Below are 21,957 nucleotides of genomic sequence, written 5' to 3' on the forward strand. Positions count from 1 at the left end.
TTCCCCTCCCCCCCCCCGCTCTCCGCTCTGTATGACGAATCGAAAGCCGAAGGAGAGCGCACGAGGAAATGAATCAGTTGTTAGAAAGGGGAGCACAGCTGCAAGATTAGTGGGAAGAACAGAGAGGAGTCTCTGGAGAAGAGCTGTGAAGACAGTCGCAACAGCGTGCTTTGTTTTCTTTCGTTTCTGCGTCAGCAGTGCCACGAATTGTAACTGGCATACGGAGAGTCGCTTGTGCCAAGTTGGTACGTGAGAAACACATGAAGTATCGAGTATAAGGCCTGTTGATGAAGGAAATCAGAGGAAGAAGGAAAAGAAACTCAACAAGTAAATAAGCGGAAGACTTGCGGGGACTAGAGACGCGAAAAAAGTCGACGCAGATACAGAAAAAACAACGGGGCCCATATGAAGATACATGCAAGACGGGAAGAGGCGCGATCAGAGGAAAACAAATTTGACACGAAGACACTGGCGCAAGTCATGACCCTTCAACCTGTGGCGGTAGAGAATTCTTGTACCTTTTCAAAAGGAATCACATTTTTACTCTCCCTTGTGTTCTTTTCTGTTCAAGTCAACAAGGACAAGTAAGCGAAGCCAAAAAATTCTCCTTGAAAGAGCACACATCAAAGAGGGGGACTTGTACACAAACAACAGCCCGAAGAACTGCGTGCGTCGACGTGTCACCTGAAACAACACAAACCTCAGACGCACAAAGAAGAGCTGAGTTGGAGACAAAGGAGAGAACAGAGCAGGATGAAGTCACAACAGACGAGCAATAAGCACGAAGACACATGTGAGGAAAGCAGTGGACAAATTGAGAAGAGGTGAAATGAAACGGAGCAAACGAGTAAAGAAAAGAAGTATGACCACTCAGAGCAGACGAAGCAACTCATGACACAAAGCGGCGAGCTGAAAAGAGAGAACTTACACTAAGGACTCAAAGAATACTTTCAGTCACGACGTTCGACCTGCCTGGCCGCGCCACTTGCGGCGGCACCATGGCCAATAGCGCTCGGCGTGCAGAAGCTGCAGAAAAATACATCCGCAAGTGGATGTCGCACATGATGTTAATGGTAAGAAACACATGCAGATGGATGGTCCGGACGCCGAAACAGAAACAGAAATACCCTTACAAGGGGAAAACGGGCACGAAAAGCCTGTCCAAGGATCAGTAAGAACGAATGCATATCGACTGACGAATGCACGAATGCGTTTCTCGATTCACCCAAGGCATGCAAATACATAAATACATACGGATTTATGTATATTGCACATGCAGGCTCCGACTTGCTTCTGGAAACCGTCGAGACTCGCAGAGTTCAAGTGATCTGCTGGATCGGGCGTACGGGATCTGGCTCTCTCCTTTGGTCGCCAAATGAGTTTATTTCTTCCTTTTTGCAGAAAGACGCGGGTATGGACTCAAACGCCACCCGCGCTGTGAAACATAGCATCCACGATAAAGTGGGTGTGTCTCCAGGTGTACGCACACACGGAGAGGACTCACAGTTGGAAGTTTCCCCCACCTTCTCCAAAATAGCTTGTCCCCAAAACGCCTCCTTTTTTGGTAAACGAAACCGTGCGCCGGCGCTACGGGCAGCCTCGTACGCTTGAGAAAACAGGAAAAATGCGTTGAAACTCACAGTCCAAAGGCCGCCTAGTGTTTTCTTCCATGGCTGTTAAGCTCCTCTTGTTTGTACCGGTCAAGGGCGGTGGCGCCACACCGTGTTCCGCAGCCGCAGTGACACCATTTGACCCTGAAGAAGAATGCGGGGAGATAGAGAAGACGGGAGAACGAGAAGGGCCAGGGACAGCTGGAAAACAATCCACCGAGGGCTGAGGCAGTTCACTGACAGACACCACTTCAGTGGAGAGCTTGGCGGCGGGCGGAGCCCCGACAAAAGTCGAGTCTGTCGTCTCCTTGACTTCTACCATGACCGCGGTATCTGTCATCCACGTGAGAAAGAAAGTTTCTCTCTTGCACCCGAGAGGACCGATCTCGGTCGCTTTCCCTCACTCCACAGGGACACGGAGATTCGACGGAGCCGAGGATATGCCGACGTCTCAGTCACGCTTGAAGGCAGAGACGGAAGTGACTAGCGTCCGAGGAGACGGAATTCCAAAGAAAGCAAAGCCTTCAACGCGGCAGGAATCTCTCTGGGAAGATTCGATGCAGAAGGGGAAAGAATGGCAAGAAAAACGGGATCAGACACCATGTGCTTCATCGGCAACTCCTGCTTCCTGACGCCCAAGGGGGACCTCCGGCAGTTCGGGCGCCCGACATATCTACGGCTGACGAAAAATGTATCGAAACTCTGGTACAACCACGACTTATTTGGGGAAACGTCCAGCCTGTCGTTGGATCCCACAAAGTCGACAGCGTGGGGGATTCCTTGGAAACGTTCGTCGGTACCATCCAGCGGACACACCAATGTGCCCTGCCAGTGGTCTACAGCTTTCCTATTTAGCTTGGTCAAACTCCGACAGAATTCAACAGTGGTGTCTGTCCATCCGAAGTTTTTAATGTACTCTTCGTTGCCGAGATTCAAGACGTCAGGTCCAATGCAACGATAACAGGCGGATGCCAGTTTGCCACAGAAAAGCCTCTCGCCGCCGAACAGTAGAGAAATATTTAAGCAAATGCCCACCAGAGCCTGGTGTACAGACAGCGCGATCCCATTGTTTTGTCCTGCGGACCGCGTCGACTTCCTTGTCAGTCTGAGGACTGTAGCCGACAGAAACGTCGCATCGGCCACCTTCTCGGCAGCAATTCGCGTCCGAATTCGAAAATTAACGCCTGAAGAGGCGGAGAAAGTCAGTGAGCCAACTCAGGAAACGAAATTCTTTGACCTTTTTGCGATCTGGCCTAACTGTGACCAGAACCGACAGGCGTATATGCAACAGACTGTTGGACAGGGGACATATGGTCACACCAAGGACTACAGAGCATTCGCTATTGATTCGAAGCAGCTAGACTCGCAAACAGACCACAGAAAGGACGGAAAGAAACAACGTCAAGGGGAAAAAGACAACTCATGATGCATATTATGTTTGCAGAGAGACGAGACAACAGACTTCGTCGCAGGACACGACTCGACGGAAAACAAACACACTGCCCAGGGATGATACAACTGTGTGCCTCCGCAACACCGTTCAAACCCTACCCAAGATTGATAAAATTTAGAAGCAAATCCGAAATACGGAAACATTTTCGCTGTTAGCTGAAGGTCAACTGTCACACAATATTGGTGACTTTGCGGGTCTCGCCCCGGGGACATGCCCGGTGCATTTCCATTGTTCCCTTCGTGTAGTTGAAGCTGACTTGAGTCCCGGTGAACTACCGTTTTGCTTAAACTGAGTAATATTGACTAGTGCCGTACCATCTGTGCATATAATTCGACAGGATAGAGGGGTTCACGCTAGTCCTTGGTAAACAACCAGTTCCGAACTCCCAATATAGAGTGGTACAAACACGTTTCTTGCTCATGTCTTCTGATATCTTGTCTCGGGAACAATTGGCACCTTCGTTATTTGGACGATACGCAGCATCTAACAACGAAATGTTCTGCCAAGAAAAAGGATAGAGTCATACTCATATTAAACAACTTCTGCGAAAGATAGGGGTCCATCTGAGCGCCCAGGTTGACCACCATGTTGCTTCTACCCCTGCGTTCCAGTTCACAGGTTAACAGAAAGACTTTATCTCTACGGAATGCCGTGAGTGTAAGGCTGCTGACATACGCGAGCAGTGGGTTCTTGATCCATCACTGTTGAGGTTGAGAAACGACGCTGTACAAGAAGTCTTACGCACCCAACTGCGGGCCTAGTCTGCAAATCGCCACCTTCGCGCGGCATACAACAAACCTTTAGGTGGCAGAGAACGGAGAATACTGTAGCTGTTTGCAGGTTCATCGTTAGCAAGTAAAAAAACAACTTATCCAGTGTGGACACCGCTAAATTCAGGGCCGTTTCACGACCTGGTGATTGGAAACATCATTCCTCGACCCAAGCGGGTGTCTAGATACATCACTGGATGCACGTTTAGAAGGCTCATTTGTGACTGTCTGTTCTCTGAGGGACGTTCAAGGGGTATGAAACGACAGAAAGGTTGTCGTAAGGTGTGAAGAAACCATGCGTCTGAGACTCGTTTGCGCTCAAAGTTTCTCAGCAGGCCACCGTGCGTCTGCGTACTCACAACGTTAGTTCCTCCGCTTGAGCATTTGCCGAGCAGTTGTTCCGGCCCCAGTTTTTGCCTGTGAACGTTTTTTGCTGCACTTACGAAAATAAGCAAGATTTTTACCGAACTGGTGGTTTCCACATCCGGCGAACACACGACGAAACGGTAGAAAGCGAGGCTCTCGTTTACGCGCGCCTTTCTATAACGCACTCGCGAACGACAGAACAACAGCCACATGCTGCAACGCAGTCCCTGATAAAAAAAGCCTGTGTTTCACTTCACTGTTGGACGTGGAAGAGCAGAAACATTTCTAGCGTTCTTCTCCAGCCTGAATCACCGTTTTCTTTAGTCATGGAAATCGAGGAACATTGCCTTTCTTGAGTCAACATTTCCTCTAAACGGACGGACTCTTTTCAATTGTTGGCTGGTGAACGCTCCTCCCACATCCACAGTCCTTCTCCGCCTCTACACTGTTGCTCGTAACTCCCATAACACGTTTTGAAAAGCGTTTTTTCCCACGATCCCGCTACCGCGAACAATACGGCCTGGACTGGAGCGCACAACGTTGGCCACTCCTCGGTGGCAGAATCTTTCTCCAGGTGAGGAGAAAACCGATAGAACAGCTTCGGATTCGGGGGCGTTCTCGAAGTCCGGCACCGACCCTCTCTACTTAGTCCAAGCTTTTCATATGCTTGGGGAGAGGCTCTTTTCGTGTTGAGCCTTTAAAAACAGCAGAAACCTTCCGCGGTTTTTTCTACGACGCGAGGCATACACAAAAATTGCGTCTCTCCTCGAACGCCCATTTCACTCTGGCACAACGTCTTTTTTGAACCGTACCACTGTCAAAGAAAAACGTTTTCCCGCTGTCTTCGAAGCTTTTAAAACTCCCTGCCTTTACCTTCCTCAGATAGAACGGACGACTGCCACGCGCCGGCAAGCTTTGTTCACTTTGGTATTGCACCAATTCGCCGTTCTCCGAGAGGACAACCTGTAACGCTTGCAGATCTGATCCACTTTTTCGGACCACTCGACTCGCAAATCTTAGTTCGCAAATCTCGCAGTTCGGTCTAAATATCCAGCCGACTTCCGAGACGCCAAAGCACTGCCCACTTGGGGCTTGGAAACTTTTTCGGCAGAAAACGTTCCTAGCATTGTGAGACACCCTTCTACAGGCTCCGCCATTTATTCGGCGGACTACGTCTGTGCAAATGTCCTGCACCTGCCAGGGGCCCTGTGTGCGATGTTTTTAGATGGATTTTTTTGTCGGAAAACAAAGGAAGGTCAACGATATGCTTCACACTTCCCGCGGCCCCACTCTAAGGGACTCGCAGGCACTGTCTTGCAGACCTTCCAGAGGCCGACAACATTCCGAGATCAGCTGCCGTCTTTGTGACTCAGTCAGCGGAGGCACAGCTCCGTAGCCTCCGTAATCGAGAATCACTCTCTCAAGGATCACGAGTTTCTTCTCCGTGTCGATCGCCTTCCACTGCTGCACATTCTCAGCGAAGTTCGGCAGCAGCTCGGTGCTGAAAAAAGACGTGGAAAAAAACATAACTCGCTGGTGACACTTTCAAACCCTCACAAACTTTGAGGAAATGCCCAGACGCATGCGGTGAGAGCTTGACGGGACCATCTACAATTTGACGAAAAAAGTACCGCAGCGATACGCAGACAGCCACAAAGAGTTACAGAGCGACGCTGGATGGAAAAAGTGAGCATGGGGGGCAGAAAGAACTCTGGAGACACAACGGAATAGTGGACAAGAAGGCACTGAGGAAAAGGGAGAAACCCGTAGAACAAACGAACCGAAGTGCACAGCAGAAAAGACAGAATCGACGTCGGCCGATCACCAAGGGAGCAGCAGTTTAGAGAAAACTGTTGACTCCACCGCGACACCGGAGACGGAAACATGCACCACAAAAACAAGCTGTGCACAAGCAGAAAGAGAAAAAACAAATTCCGACATGTGCACACATCCACATCCCCCGACTGCGGTTCGCACGTAGTATCGAAGCGAATGATGAAGATCGCCCCTCTGTATCGATCCTTCCTTCAACATCCATGTCCCTATCTGTTCCCCTACCAGTTTAATATTTCCTTATTGTTCTACATCTAAATCTCCTTCCTATGTCTATCTAGGTAAATCTATTTGTTGTTCGTGACCTACGTACCTAAGGAGTTGCTTCGTGCCCCCCGCTTTCGACGTCAGTACCTTCTATCTCTGCCTGTCCTTCAATGTCTTTTCGCCGTCCAGTCTTTTATCTGTCTACTTAAATTATCTGTACGCTAAGCACTGTCAGGGAAGTTAGCGCAGGGAATCGGCATCCATGAAATTCCTCACGGAAAGCTATCGAGTGGATCAGACAGACGCAAAGAGTTGAGACAGCGTACCTGATAATCGGACATGTTCCGAGCGGTAGCACCAAAGCTTCGATGGCTTCCAGTTCGCGGAGCAAAGGCTCCACAACGAAATTGAGGAAAGCAACTTGACTCTTCCCCATCTCGAAATGTTTTTCTCTGTCGCACAGCGGCGACACTGGAAGCCCCAGACGAACTTCTGCGTCTCCCTGTAGATACAACACCGAGATTCCAAGAAAAGGTGAGTCTCTGACAAGGGAACCAAGCAGCCTGCGCGCGTCCCGTCGACCTCCGAGAAGCAGACACGACATAAACAAGCGCACATGTCATTATTTATTGAGAATCAAACATATCTATTTTCGATTGTGCCTGCCACCTTAGAAAGCACGGAACGCAAGCATCAAATCGCTCGAATACAAACACACACGTCGCTCCTTGAGTCGCTCTCTGTCTTAGTGCACATATCTCTATGTATAGGCTTATATGTATACGTGAAAAGACTCATGCATACCCACACAGATATGTTCTTGACTGTCTCTCTGCCTGTATCTGCATTTCGTTAGACACATGCAGCTGCAACAGGTCGTGAGGCCTCGATTCATCAGTAAATTTTTTGCATGCGTAGTATGCTAGTTCTGAAGCCTGGATCATATCTCTTTTTCTCCCTCGGTTCTTCTGAAGCTGTCTGTTGACTTTCAAAACATTCTGTAACTGCTTCCCGAATTTTTATCCAGCTGTCTTTCTTGTACTTTCAAGAAGTGACGGGGAAGCCGAATTTCCCTGATTTTCAAAACATACCTGTGCGTAGAACTCTGCATTGACTTTGCAACTCCAGAAGAAGTGGGCGTCCCAAGCGACGGTTGCGTGGCTGATGTCGGCGATTTTGAAAATCATTTTTCTAACGAGCCAGTCGTCTTCTTCTTTCTTCAAGAAGTTGAATTCAGGGCTGTTTCGTCGCAGCTGCAAGGCAGAAAAAACATCGCCATTCGATTTGGTGTTCTTTTTGTGTGCTGTCGGACCGGTTCTGTCTCTTATCACAGTAGGATTTTGTTCATTGTTTTCCGAGCACAGAGTGCCTCAGATCACCCTGGCGGCCTTGGCTGAACTGACACCCGGAGGCCAGCTGGTTCGATTCGAGGCAAGCATGCTGTCTCAGAGAGGACTGCTGCCAGTGGCAGTGAGTCCGTCTCGCGACGCCACTGAAAGGAGAGAAATCCGTTTATCGCGCCTTTTCGCGCCTCTCTCCGGCTGTGTCTTTCTTCTTCAGTGCCGGCCCCTGAAGCTTCTTTCAACTCGCACTCTGCAGTTCGACATTTGCAGAAAAGAGCGACTTGTGGACTCTCTGCTTTAAGAGACCTACTCGGAAGCGAGAAATTGTCTCAAAGTGTTGCTTGATGTCCGTCGCGAGAATGAGGGTGATGATGTTCTGCCGAGCAATACGGAAAGTCTGTGTGCAAGGCAACAGGACATGGGATGAGACAGCACACGCAGCGTGAAAAAGTGACCCGGCGACACGATGGGGCCTCGGAGACACGAGAGCCCGCGATGAAGTTGATATCCTTCACGAAAACAGGGACAAGAACTCTAAACATTGCCTGGTCTTGAATTGAGTGCGTGTGTCAGTCCAGAAAACGTTTTTTCTAATTCGCGAGAAAAAGTCTTTAAGCTTCGGCCCGCGCCTTGCCCAGGTGACGAAGCGCGGACACCGCTCAGTTTCTTTCACCTATCTTAACGGTGTAAGAATCGATGATTCTTTAGAAAAAACGAAAGGCCTTCTTGCCGTTCAAAGTCCTTTCAGCTTCCATAAAAGCATACAGTCGCGGCTACAAACACACTTCACACCATGAACCCAAACCTGGTATACACTTCTGTATCAGCACGCATATACATATAAACTAATACACGCATACATATACATATTAATGCATATACATGTATCTATCTGTCTATCTGTCTGTCTATTTTGAGATATGAGGATGGGTGCCACCTAGAGTTTTCTAGACACGTGGTGGCAGTGGAAAAGCCTCCTTGTCTTGTGAATTCTTTTTTCTTCAAAAGCTGCCTCTCTGCTTGACTCGCTTGTCCGATTATAGACCGGAAGGAGTTAAACGTTTTTCTCACAGGCCATTCTAGCACGCCTGCTGAGAAATGCGGGATGCTGCTGTCTCTGCAGGTCTAAAAGATCATCACTCGTTCCTCCGTCTTCTCCTCTTTCTTCTCTCTCCCCTTCACGCCACAAGAAAAACACACGAAAAAGAATGTGCTCTCCATAGCTTTCCGAATTTCCGCTCTCTCTCATGCTTACTTCTTGAGGAAGCCCCGAGAAAACATTCGAGTCCGGACTGAAGCGCAAGACGAGCAAAAGGCGAAAGAACAGAAGTCCAAAATGAGGGAGAAGTCCGAAAGCGAGAAAAAATGGAAAGAGGAATAACTGTCACCGAGAGAAAGGAGAACCCTGGAGTTTTCAAGATTTGCAGAGCTGTAAACAATGCAAGAGAGACATCTCTCTCCTCATCTGCCGCGCTCTACCGAAACGGCATTACGCTCCAGTGCTTGTCACTGTCGTGTTCAGAGGCGTAGACCGTCAAATGTCTCCGTTTCCTCGACAGGGACGTCTGTTTCACCTTGGACTGTGTGAAACGCAATAAACCTGTAGATGACTTTTTCTCTGTTCAGGAGGACGGCCTTTTCATGGCCAGGTTTTCGAAAGAAGCGCACTGTCTTGTCCACCTAGACTCGAACTCCCGTTGCAACACGAGCTCGAGAAACTCAGAACAGTACACACATTCAAGACAAGTTCCCTATGATCTTCTTTGCATGCACCTATCACAGCGCCCAGTTGAGGGTCGGTGACAAGCCACAGAATTTGAAAAAGATGTTTTCTTCTGCAAGAGAGACAGAACCAACAGATGAGAATGGGTGGGGTGGCTGCGAACGCGTCTCACATCTCGCTCAAGATTCTGAAGAGAAGAGCACTGTGGAAGTTTTCGAGGGTCGATACATCGTTGTAGACGATCGAGAGGGGATGGAGGAGATTCTGAAGAAACAAATTCGTCCGCGCTGGATGTCCTACGTCGTGTGCCGCCGCAGCGACGAGGGTGCACAGATTGGCGAAGGCGGAGCTGAAGAGACAGCAGAACATGAGCGAGAAAACACACGGAAGATCTGAGTCGTGCACGAACTGGAGAACTATCGCTTCGGTACGCGAACGCGAAACTCGCGGAGTACACACGCGTCGAACGAGACATGCGCATGCTTGCAGAGGCAACGGATTGCTCGTGAAAGCACCCCAGAAGGCATATGGAACATACCCCCCTTTCCTGGAACAAAGACGTTGGCGTCTACACACAAAAAGCCTCGGTTCAGACTGTCGAGCAACTCACAAGAATGAACCCTGTGTGAAGTTCCCGAGAAAGGAAGGAGAGGCGCAGATGCCGCGCAGCGGAAACACAAAAAGATCTCGGTGAACGGCAGGTGCACATGCGCTTGGAGCATCTGCCTTTTTCCACGACGCGACTGTGTGTGAACGCGAATTTTGCACATCGATGAAATGAAGTCATCAAGGCCCTCTATATCTTCAACGAGAATTCCTCTTTGCCAACATTCCTCAACTTGGTCTCAGCCAAAGTCGGTTGTTTCCAAACATCGCCAGAACATCGTTGCCTTAAACCACTCACCGCTGAGGAATGAGGCACCGCATCAGACAGGCCGCAGTGTGAACTACTTCTGCTGCATGCACTTGGCTGTGGTACGGATTCTGCAAGTACCGAGCCTACAAGACAACTCACACTTCAGAAGGCGCAAAATAGGATTCGAGACACCTCAACGCTTCATGCTTTGCAGAGGATCTTCCCAGAAAAACTCCAGGACTCGAGTCCCCACCAGCACACCCATATATTCTGACATACGGACAAAAACACACACATGCATATATATATATATATATATATATGTATATATACACTTCGTAACAATATTTACGCCTGCATAATATATAAGTCTCTACACTTGCATATAGGACATGAAAGTCTCTCTCTCTATTGACAGTTACTATATAGAAGCAGAATATCTCCATAAACTATGTGAAGCGTGTATAATACGCATATGCTCTATGAAATGTTCCACACGACCTGAATATAAACATGTAAATACATGACTTTGTGTTTTGTCTGATCTTGTCCAACTCTTTGAATGCACACCGACGGGCCAGGGCTCCGGAAGACGCCTAGTTTCGTCAGCTTACTTGCAGATTCTGGAGAAGAACGATGACTTCTTGATCGGTGCAGCAGTGAAGAGAATCGATTTCAGGGAGTAGGAGAACGAGACCGACTTCGACGAGGGGGTTAGGAGAGAGCGCAGCGAAGCTGAGCATGTCGAAATCCCAGACTTGGCCGATGGCCATTTGCGCCTCTGAACTTGGCAAGAAACTGCTTCTCGTACACGGGGGGCCGATGCGACAGGAGGCCTACAGAAACAGACGAGAAAAGACTTCTTTCCGTTCTACAGCGAACCAAAGAAAGGCACAAAACTCCCAGGCATGCACACCACAAAAGCCACAGCATCGCGCACCAGCCTGGGAGAGACTCCAAAGACGAGGCAGAAGCAGAGAGAAGAGCGACTTGGGACAGAAATAGCAAACACAGGAAGCAAACTGTGCGAGGTAGGTGATGAAAAGTCTCGTCTCCCCCAGACGTTGCGAGGAATCACCGAACTAGACAAGGCGAGAGATTTGCGGCCAGAGACTGTCCACGGTTCGCCAACACAAACGAGATTGGAGACCTGGGGTAGAACACTTTGAAACTCTCACCTGGCGTTTTTCTTCGAATGCATTCCGTCACACCCTTTCAAAAACCTTCGTTGCACAACCCCAGTTGTTCTCTCTCTCGTTTCTGCGAGGTTCCAACTTCCTGCAGATCTCTCTCGCCTGCATGTCGACTTACGTCCTTGAGAGGGGCGCAGTTCAGACCGAGGAGGTCGCGCTCCTCGAATGCGTGGTCAGTCGTGACGGAGTTCTCCGTTTCTTGATTTTCATGGCCGCCTAGAGACGGACAGCTCGCCGACCCGCGTCGCCTTTTGTCGTCGAACGCGAAGGTGCCTAGCGCCCACTCTTCCTTGCTTTCCTCTCTCTCGTCGCGCTCTTCCTCTCGCTTCCCCCTACTCAGCATCGAGTCCGCTATCTCCTTTTGGTTCAGACTGCACGCGACTTTGAGTTTGCCACTTGATTCCGAGACCTGCTTCCCCAGCTCAAGGCCTTTGCTGCCGGCGTTGCCTCTTAGGCGCCCCAAAAGCACAGACTTCCCACTGGACTTTGCCCCCCTCCGAAGGCTCCAGCGCGCACTGCGACCCGCTAACGGCGTCTCCCTTGCATGCTGAAAGACGCCTTCGCCCCCGAGAGGAGACAGCGAGTAGAAGGGTGAAGCGTCGATGCCTACCTCCGCGAGACTCGGCGCAAACGCTCTGCCGGGGACATTCACCGCGGGAAACGTCGAGCGCCGGTGGTGGAGAGACCCACAGGGCCTCGCGTTGTAAAGACTTGCAGGCGGGTGGAACGAGGGTCGCCGCGACCGTCGGCCGAAGCACCTAAGGCCCAGGCAGCCGACTTTTTGGCGACTCGCGCCCCTCGCAGCGACAGACTTCAACGGCTTCTTGGAGTCGCCTGAAGCCCAATTTGCGCTGGGGACTACAAGCATGGAAGACGGCTCTGAACCGGACTGTGGTGCCCAGACCGTGTCGAGGGCCTTGCCGGACTTCTGGCGGTCCTCTTGAACGCTCTCTGCGTTGTCAGAGCTGCCATCGAAACCCTCCAAGCAGGCGCGCTGGCCAGAACAAGGCGACGCTCCTTCTCCTTCTGGCTGGTGGCACGAGCATGCGTCCCCATGATGGGATTCTGCACACCCGGCGCTGGGACTGTGCGGAGCTGAACTCCCCGCTTTGCGTTTCCGCAAGCATGCACTCAACGTATCAACCTTCACCTGGACCTTTCGGTACGAGTTTTGGCCCACAGCGTTCTCCCGGTAGCAGTTGTCCGCAGCGAGTTTGTCTGTCGGCCCAGACACGACCTCTGAGGTCGACGAGGCGGCCGCGACGCAACTCCTTCTCGAGTTCTTGGCTCTTCGCTTGCTCTCTCGGGACGGGTCTGAAGGGGAGAGCTTGCCCTCCATTCGGTTTTCGTCGCGCCTCTTCAGCTCCGCGGCCGCCTCCTCCTCCTCCCCGGGAGCCTCCGCTATCGAGGGAGAAGGACCGCAATGCAGCGAGCAGGAGGACGCGGCAGAGCCCCGAAGAAACGCGCGCGCCGGCGACGAGGCTGGCCACGCAGTCTTTTTCGCCCCTCTGTCACTTGTGTGTCTCTGGTACCGGCGCCGAAAGACTGGCGAGATGAGGGACGGTGTCTGTGTACGCACAGGGTCTGTGTGCTGCCGCAGCGGCGGCTGATGAATCGCATTGAGGCCTGGCAAAACTCCAAAGGCGGACGGAAGCGAGGGAGCGAAACACTTTGGGCTCTTCGACTGTCCGTAGAACCGCGGCCCCTCCAGAGAAGTCGAGGGAGACAGTGCCGGCGTCGGCACACCCACAGAGCCGCCACCGCCGCCCGCCCAACTCAGCGTCGCCTGACGACTCATGTTCGTCCCGTACAACTCGAGGAGCTCTTGACCTGTCGTCTGCGAGAGACAGCAGAGAGCAGAGGAGGAACAGAAGTCGAAAAACGGGAGCCAGATGATTCCTCAAAATCGACCGACGCAAAGTCATTGCTCGGTCCACATGCGCAGTTCACCTGTTCGGGCAAAACTGCGATTCGGCTCATATTCGGACACAGCTCGGCTCAGGAGGTGTGGATTCAGAGGTTTTTTTGAGCGATGCTCTGAGGCGGCTCTGAGCAGTCCGCGGCGGTATCTGTGAAGACGCAGCAACGCGTGTGTGTCCACCTTCGTGCTTCGTTTTTTCCGGAGGACGAGCGACGCGCCCGCTTTTGCCTTTGGTGCTTTCCCTCCTTCATTTTCAAAGTTTGCGTAGAATCCTACCGTTTCCAACATGAAGGGCGTGTGTCGCACGGAGTACAAATCGTCGGTGCCTCGCAAGACATCCTGAAGCCTGCAGAAGTACCACCACAGCCGAGAGAGATGGAAGGAAGCGAGACCGGAGACCGACAGAAGCGGCAGCTCTTGAGCAAGCCAGGGAAGCTTTTGCCACCCAAATAGATTTCACTTTCCTATTACTCGGAAGAAGATGCTGGTGCGCGGGGGCCATCTCTCAGGATCCCCATTACCTCCTGTCTCAAGTTCCCTCTCTGATACCTTGACTTTCTAGGGAACTGAAAACCCAAAAACCTTTTTCAAGAACTTGAGAGAGAAAAGGGAATCCGCACACCATGAAACAGCAAAGTCTTCGTTGCAGCCGCAGTAACAGCTGTGTTCAACAAGCTGCCTTCGTCGCACAAGTCAAACTCCGCATCGATTGCAAGGCCTCGACATAGCACTTTAGTGACGAGACTGGATGCGCGCAGGGCAGGTTCGTCGGAAGCCGTAACTCTGCACTCTTTGATCCAGCAAGTTACGACTGGGTTCGATATACTTTGTCTCAACCGCCGACCTACAGTTGTGAGGTCGTTCTCTTTTTTTCTGTCGTTGATAGACATCCAGCGTTGTTTGTCAAAGCTCCTTGTGTCTACTTTGCTCACTGCACAGTTGCAGGATCAGACCGGACAACTTCACAAGTGGTACTCAACAGAAGACGCAGGAGGAAACAGCAAAACGCCCTGGACATTTCTCCGTACATCCACAGAGGTGCATGCGCACAACACAAACGCATGTTTGAAGAAAGGTCAAGGCGCCCGTCTAGACTAACGGAGCGGCGCAGGACTTCAGGAAACTCACTTGGTCAAGAGAAGCGCCAGTTCCTGCACATTCGCTCTGCCCTCTGCATCAACTGGAGGAACGAAGTCTCGGGCGGCGGCCATGCATGTGCCTTCGAGCTGCAAAAAAGAGTTGCATGTACGAGGAGGTTGTTCTCAAGGCCGTGATCCAGCGACATGTTTCATCTCCAGTCAAAACACTACACAGAGTCCCTGCCTCGTGCTTCTGCTTCTCTGCTTCTGCGGCGCGAAGGAAATTTTCTCAGTGACCATGACGGTAAAGTCACTTCAGCGTTTACTAGAAGCGCCAGGCGACAGTGTCTTTCGCTTCCTTTGTCCCGATTTCTCGAGAAAAACACAGACCAACGAACCTGCTTGACGACGGCTTCCATACACTTTGCTGTATGCTGCAGCTCCTCGACGGCTGTGCATCCGCCATGTCTCTGGGATCGACGCAAGCTGTTCTTCAGGTTTTCAATTTCTTTTCTGGGGGCCTGCCAGCGAACGCGCACAACCACCGCAGCGTCTAGTCTCGCCTCAGATCCACGCGCGCCACCCGACTGCCCTAGACTCTTGAATTCCAACAAAAAAAGAGACGCTGCAGAGCGACCCAGCAGTTCAACTCAAAGTACACCAGAACAGAAGAAAACTCAGAGCCCCTTGCGTCCCCGTGGTCAGTTCTCGCCGAAAATACGGTCACTCGAGAGTTTAGAAACAAAGCGAAACGTAGTGCTTTCTAAACGTATTCTGCAGCGGTGGCGTACAGCAAGGGCACAGTGCTTGCTTGTCTGTCATTACTGAAGTCCTACACCCTGTAGCCTTGCCTCTCGAAATTGACAAAAGAAAGGGGGACTCACCACCCGAGAGTAGAAGGCGACGCGCTGCGAGCACTCGGAGGAGTATCGGACGATGAAGCCAACGAGCCAGACAGTGATGGAGACAAAGTAGTAGACGACTCTGCGAAAAACAGAACAAAGACCGTGGACTTCACGGTTTTCTTCAACTTAGGAAAGATCTTCATTCTCTTCGTTTCCTGTTGCTCAGGAGGCCGAAAGAAGAAAAAGCCGAGAGATACCCTTTCGCTTCCCTTCTTTCGAAGCCGGCTTTTTCCCTGCACTTCCAAAGCACGCGCTCCTTATACGCAAAAGGCTTTCGAAGTCGCGCAGAAGGCGAAATGCCAACAGAGAGAGAGAGAAAGGAAAGTATGCTTTCAAAACCTAGGTGGCAAGCAGAACCAGAGAACTGGTGCGGCGCCGTGAGAAAAATGGTGACCTCCGTTTTGAGTTGTAACAGAAGAAGAAACGAGATGCGTGAGTTCGAGCTTCCCGTTCCTTTCTTCGCGAGCTGCAGATTTTTTTCGATTTTCTCTTCGCTTTTCCCGATTTTTCCCCCAGTTTTTTCGATGTTTCTCAATGTCCCTGCTTTCCCCCTTTCCCCCTTCCACTCCTTTCTGCAAACCTTTTTCCTGTTCCGCCGCCTCCCCCCAAAGCTCTCCTTTTTCTCTCCTCCAAGATGCCGCAGGAGACCTACGTGGTCGACCCGAGAATGAAGGCTGGGGCAATGGCGTTGCAAATAACGCACGGGATTGGACAGAGGAAGGGAGCGACCAAGTAGAGAGGCCATGTGTACCGAGTTCTGGAAAAACAGGCACACAGTCTGTTTCCATGAAGTGGACTCCGTCGAGAGGAAGTTGCATCCCTGAAACGCGCTTTCTTCTCGTCTCTCGCGCACACTCACAGGACACCGTAAGGTCGTACACAGGCTTGACTCTGTTTGCGGCTCCAGCAAACAGCCGAAGCCCCTCTCAGTCGAGCGCTGCATGAATTGGTAAATATGGAACTCGAGAACGCAGCTTCCACATGTACGCTGCCCGGACTTCAGATGACGTACGGGAGTCGACCGAGGCCTTTCTTTCTGGAGGTGAAGATCGAAGGAAAATCTAAATTCACAAAGGGGACTGACACGCGGCGCAGCCTGCCCGAGGCACCCAGACGTTAGGTTCGACTGGAGAGGTTGACTTCTTCTGCACCTTTGAACAGGTGGAGGGAAAACGAGAAACGCGCGAGAAAGGAACCTGTGTTGTCAGACATGCGCATGGCGTTCCCCGTCCACCTCACTGCATGCAAGTGCGTACCGAGTAGGGATGAGGGAGCCGAGACAAACGACGGTGACGAGACTTTCGACCATCGTGAGGAGCATGAGCAGCGAGAGAGAAGCGACGAAGTCCTCTGCGAGAGTGAAGAGCCCCAAATCAACAGGACGGTCTGCAGAGACGGTTTTGATTGCAGTGACCAGCTTTCGGCGATTGAGAGGTCCGCGCACGAGATGCGTTTCGTACACTTGGTTGATTTGGCTTATTTTGTCATTGTGCCGCTCAATGAAATCCGTCACATATGCGCAGCAGAAGGCAATCACGAGGATGAAGCCCTGAAAAGAAAAGCGCAAAAACTCGAACAGACTCACGCAGGGAAGCTCGAGCAAGACGCGTCGACGAGGCGAACATCTAGCGGAAAGAACGCGAAAAGAAATCGGAAATTTCCCTCGAAGACAAGTCTGACGCGCGCATGCGGCCTTCAGCATGTCTCCGAAAAAGAGCTGAAGTTGAAAAAGCAGACACGGACACCAGCCCCTTCCCCGCACCGTCACGTGCATCTCAGATCCGCGCTCGTCATGGGTCTCCTCGAAAAAGTGGAGGCTTGTCTGGAGCAGGGACCGGCTGGAAGTTCAAAAGGAAAACGCCGCAGTCCGCACCGAGTGATTTCGAGCCGTGGATCTGAATGCCTTCTCCCCGAGAAGAGGAGCCTTTCTGCGTCTCTCTCTCCTCGAGAACCTCGAGTTGCCTCGCACTCTGTCCACTGAGCACGCATGGAGCTGCAAACGCACAGAAGACCTCTCCCCTCTGTCTGCGTCTTTCTCTCGACGTACCCAAGTGATTTGCATTGTTGCGAAGGGGATGATCTTCTGGCTGATCCACCTCAATTTGTTGCGGAGACTGACAGTGATGAGGAGGAGGAACCAGCTGATGAGTTTCGCGATCCAGAGCAGGTGGAAGAGACGACATCCAATGCCTTCCGCTTGGTGCAGAGACAGCGAGAACGAGGTGCCCATGGACGGCCAGAGGACGACCAAGACGAGGACGAAGACTCCGAAGCATGTGTAGACGCGGGAGGAGCAGAGTTCGTTCAGAGTCGCGACGTACTCGCTCTCCAGTTGCTCGTCGCGGAATTTGAGAGGCAGCAGACTGAACGGATGAGACTTCGAGCCGACGCTCGCGACGCCGCGCAGCCCGCTCGCCTCCGACGAAAACGCAACTGAGGAAAGGACAAGCAGCTGGACAGGGGAGAGCTGGAAAATGCGCCAGCCACACCACGCAGGCGAACAAGAAAGAACAGGCGAACTCGGGGAAAGGGGGCAGCAGAGGGAAGAAGAGCAGGGAAGAGAAAACAGGCGGCGAGAAAGAGACAAAGGGAGAGACGTAAAGAGCAGAGAGAAAGAGAGACAGAGCGAGGGAACTACGAATCGACTAAATCGATGGAAAGAGAGAACCGTCGAGGTGAAGAAGAGAGAGCAACAGAGACCGGTGAAAAGGGAGAGAGAGGGGAACAACAAAGGAAAACCAGTGGATCGACGAAAACGAGGAAAGAAGAAAAGAAAGGAGGCCGCCTGAGAGTCGAAGGACGCGCAAGAAGGAAAGGTGAGACCTTTTCCGGGCTCAGGCCCTGTGGACTTCCCGCGCCGCAGTGCCTCCTCGGACCACCAGCAAACTGACAAAGATTGCATACAGGAGAAGAGTTGAGGAAAACGTTCCTCTGTCTCGCCGTACACCGTTGGACGGACAGACTTCGAGGAAACAGACACACAGATCGACCAGATGTCCTCAGTTCATCGAACGAAAAAAACGCGCTGAGAAAGTGTAGAGATCGAGCGAAACGAGAGGCAACTCAAGGGACGCAAGACTCATGATCTGCAGGGATTTTCGCGAGAAACTGCAACCCAACAATCCTACAGACACATAAAGTGGTAGACAGACGTCTCCAATATCACCTGGGTTCACGGCGTCTAGGGAACAGTGTAAGGCTTCAAGGACCACAGAGAACACCAAGTTTCACAGGAAGTCGAGCGACTTCGTTTCTCAGAAATCACAAAAAACATGGGTGTTTGGCCTTCTCAAGAGACACGCAGATCTACGAAGACCCATGGGGCAGCGAACGTCAGCAGGACGCAAGCTGAGACGCTCTCGAGCAGTGACACCTACACGTAGAGGAAGGCATTTCTGGAAAGAATGTGGTTTGACGGCGCTTAGCTTTCAAGAGTGATAGTGAGTTCGAGAGACTAGCTCTTTCTTTACTTGTGTGCACGGAGAGCACGCAGATTAGTCTCGCGCCGAAGCGTTTTGCTGGCGAAGTTGCGCAGAGAGCAGCGAAAAACCTTACTTGACGTTTTCGAGGTTCTTCTCAGCTCCTTCCGCCTCTCATTTCTGCCTGTGTACAAGTCGAGTTCCGCGCCGAAAGTGGCCACAGCCTTCTCTGCGACGAAAGACCTCGCCCGGGAGGAAGTTTGTCGGACCCAGCGAGCAGCGCCGCGTCTGCGGGTGCCTGTTGAGCGCCGCTTCACGCGCCCAACCAGCGAAGTTCTCCTCGCGAGCAGGAATCTCGACCTGCGCTTTTTTCGGGCATCTTTCGCGCACTCAGACGACGTTCGACGCGAACTTGCGTAGTCGTCCACGTCGGAGGCTTCCTCGCTCTCACCCTCGTCGCGCTTCCAACTTCTCCAGCGTCTCGAGAATGAGCTCGACTGCCTTCGCGGAGCCGAACGCTTCCACGAGAGCCGCGAGATCCAAGTGCCTTCGGGGCTCGTTGCCTCGCCTCCTTCGCCGAGGGGGAGCACCGCCGACAGGTGAGAAGCAGACTCTCTGCGGCTGTCGCGGTCCTCGCGGCTTTCGACTTCCACGCAAGCATGACGCGCGCCACCCTCAGGGTCGCGAGGCGGCGGTTGCCTGGCGGCGGCGTTCATTTGCTCGGCCAGGGTACCGAAGGGAACGAAGGCCTCTCCATTTCCCTGGGTCTGCATGCAGTTTTCTGGAGTCCCCATCTCGATTCTGTCAAGCGTCCGCGGCTCTTTTCGGAACCGAGCTGCAGGCCATCTCCGCGACGCCCTAGAGAAGTGTAGACGGCGAACTCGCCTCGACTTCGCAGCCGCCCCCTCAGAAAAGCGAATCGACCGACGTCCTGCCCTCTACGCGAACTGTTCCATCTTGCAGGGACCTGCACGCGGACGCCGTTCCTCGCGGCCGTCACAACCCTCGGCTTCGGTGAACACACTTCGATTTTTCGTTCCTCAGACCAAACTGTCTTTCACCTCAGTTTCTGCGACTGCCGACCGTGAATGGCTCTGCCTCTCAGACCCAATTTTTTCTTGTCTCGGACCGCAGGGTCTTCGCGCCTTACACCTTCGTTTCGCGCTCCTACGCTTCGCGTGTCAGATGCCGGCTTCTCTCGCTTCACAGACGCCGGAGGGGAGAGAGAACGTCCAGAGTCGGCCTTGAGGCGCGACGCACTCTCTGCGCATCCTCGGGGGACGAAGCAGTCGGTGTGAGGCCTCTGGATAGAGGTTGCCAGCCAAAAGAAGAGAACATACGCACGATTTCCGAGAGATTTTCTCGGCACCTGCGACGGCTGGAACCTCCCCGAGCGCAGGCAGCACAACGGCCGAGGACGCTCGCAGTTTCGCGCTTGGCGTTCTGTCCTCGCGCTAAGTGTGTACAAGCCACAGACGCAGCCGAATATCCTCAGAATTTGCTTGCGCCGTCCCCGCTCGCACTGGACCGCCCTAGAGAACCGAGGCGAAACGCAGCTGAGGACCAGGTAGCGTCTCCGGCGCAGGTTGTCACAGCTGGAAGAGACAGACGGAAGCGAGGACAGACGAGGCTAGGAGAAACGAACACCGAGATGCTCTCGAGTCGTTCAACGCGGAGTCTCACGCTGCCCGGAACGATGCCGTTTACAGACTTTTTTTCTGCCTCAGAGGGAGGGTCACTCGCAGCTGGTTAGAGAGGCGAAGGAGACTCGAAACAGGTTCTGCGAGGAGAAGGAGACGCAAAGGGTGACGAGGGGAGACGGAGGAAAAAACAGCTACGGAGAGAGGGAACTCCAGCTCTCTGTCGAGCGGACCGAAGGCCTCACGTGAGATGGCGACAACAGAGAAAGCGAGAGGAGAACCGAGGCAATAGAGAGAAGCAACGGAGTCTCGAAGCTGGACGAAAACGACGATATCCGAAGCCAGCAGAACTCGTGGAGCTTCAGAGCTTTGCGCACCCCCCAGTTCTTGATTCGTCAACGCTTTACAAGTCTCGAAGTGGAGGCAGAGGAAAAGTGACTCTCTGGGACTCCACGCGGATCTTCCGGATCGCTAGGGGTGGCGCGCTGCTCCAGAAGCCTCCAGCTGTGCGCTTCCTCGGGGGCTTGTGGCTGGACAGAGAAGGCAGACGAGAAGCGCGGCCGAACGTCCCGGGGCCTGGAAGGCCGCGCTGACGGCCACGAGAGGAACTGGAAAGGATTTCGCGAGATCAAGAAAGAGAGCTCAGGTTGTTCTTTTCAAACGCCAGGCTCACGCAGGGCCGGAAGCGCGAACGCCAGAGAGCTGATTGCACCCTTGCGTTGCTGCTGCCTTTTATCTCAAGGCACCTCCAGCAACCTCGGAAGCCTAGAACTGGAAACTGCGAACCCAGGAACACTGCGGTCTCAATGCAAAAGCGTCGCAGCAGAAGTCGCCAGGCATGCAGTGCCAGTCAGAGTTCCGCTGCCGCTCCACTCCTGCCTGCTGCGCAGACCACGCGGTGTCTTTTAGACAGAGCGAGGCAGCCGGGGAAAGAAAATCCGGAAACCCACGCTTACCAGCTCGAGAGAAAGACTGGGAAAGCCGCCGAGTTGCTCGCCTGGCCGCTGGGTCAGTCCCCAAAGTGGAACGCAGGGTTTCGCCGTGGCCCGCGGTCGCTCGGAGAGAGGGGTATTTCCTAGAAAGACGTGAGGTCGTCACGGGTCTCTGTTGAGACATTCAGAGAGCAGCCCCGAATAAATCCACACGTTCGCGCAGCCACACTTCGAAGAACACGGAAATGAAGTGGAAGGGAAAGTTGCGTTTCTCGCCGCAGTTCTCGTCGATTTGCCCGATGCGTGGAAGACCCCCTTTCGCCGAGCACATCGGGCGCGGCTTGCCTCCCCCCTACGTCGGGTGTGGCAGCTCTCTGCGCCTTTAGAAGGTTTCGAAAAAATTAGGACCGCCGGGAGCTCTGGAAAACTCGAATCTGTTTCACTAGGCAGAAACAGAGGCAAATCGCGCGCTCGAACCTTCGTTTCTCCGTCTTCGCTCGACTCGGGCCGCATCGCAAGCGGCAGGTCTCTCACACGCGAGAGACCGAACCGACACGCACGAAACCTAGTCCTTTCCGGGGATAGGAGCCCAGGAAGGACAGAGAGATTCAGGTGCAGTTCATCTCTAAACTTTTCACTGGAGACCGCGGAGTCCCGACGGGGCAATCGAGAGCTCGCGAGCGAAGATAAGACGCGTTATCTCTTAA

The 21,957-nt window shown here is 52.6% G+C and overlaps 3 protein-coding genes across 3 annotated transcripts; 1 reads left to right on the top strand and 2 right to left on the bottom strand.

The window, feature by feature from the left end:
* Positions 1 to 246: 246 nt before the first annotated feature.
* Positions 247 to 1,950, bottom strand: TGME49_310510 (hypothetical protein; the record flags this gene model as incomplete). Its single annotated transcript, XM_002364256.1, has 3 exons — positions 247 to 684; positions 929 to 1,026; positions 1,641 to 1,950. The coding sequence occupies 2 exons, from the start codon at positions 1,948 to 1,950 to the stop codon at positions 938 to 940; spliced, it is 399 nt and encodes a 132-aa protein (XP_002364297.1). The 3' UTR covers positions 247 to 684; positions 929 to 937.
* Positions 1,951 to 2,406: 456 nt separating this feature from the next.
* TGME49_310515 (hypothetical protein) lies at positions 2,407 to 3,483 on the top strand. Its single transcript, XM_018782629.1, has 2 exons — positions 2,407 to 2,811; positions 2,878 to 3,483. Exons 1-2 carry the CDS (start codon positions 2,638 to 2,640, stop codon positions 3,034 to 3,036), a joined length of 333 nt encoding a protein of 110 aa, XP_018635564.1. The 5' UTR covers positions 2,407 to 2,637; the 3' UTR covers positions 3,037 to 3,483.
* A 681-nt stretch (positions 3,484 to 4,164) lies between these two features.
* TGME49_310520 (3'5'-cyclic nucleotide phosphodiesterase domain-containing protein) lies at positions 4,165 to 21,747 on the bottom strand. Its single transcript, XM_018782630.1, has 17 exons — positions 18,815 to 21,747; positions 17,307 to 17,692; positions 16,516 to 16,808; positions 15,912 to 16,016; positions 15,239 to 15,338; positions 14,753 to 14,875; positions 14,404 to 14,501; positions 13,552 to 13,621; positions 11,473 to 13,191; positions 10,776 to 10,997; positions 10,210 to 10,304; positions 9,478 to 9,654; positions 8,838 to 8,874; positions 7,893 to 7,979; positions 7,331 to 7,492; positions 6,566 to 6,741; positions 4,165 to 5,700 (listed from the first exon to the last, which is right to left on the bottom strand). Exons 1-17 carry the CDS (start codon positions 19,470 to 19,472, stop codon positions 5,469 to 5,471), a joined length of 4,740 nt encoding a protein of 1,579 aa, XP_018635563.1. The 5' UTR covers positions 19,473 to 21,747; the 3' UTR covers positions 4,165 to 5,468.
* Between the last annotated feature and the right edge of the window lie 210 nt (positions 21,748 to 21,957).

This window comes from Toxoplasma gondii, chromosome XI (genome assembly GCF_000006565.2).
Source record: "Toxoplasma gondii ME49 chromosome XI, whole genome shotgun sequence".
NCBI lineage: Eukaryota > Apicomplexa > Conoidasida > Eucoccidiorida > Sarcocystidae > Toxoplasma > Toxoplasma gondii.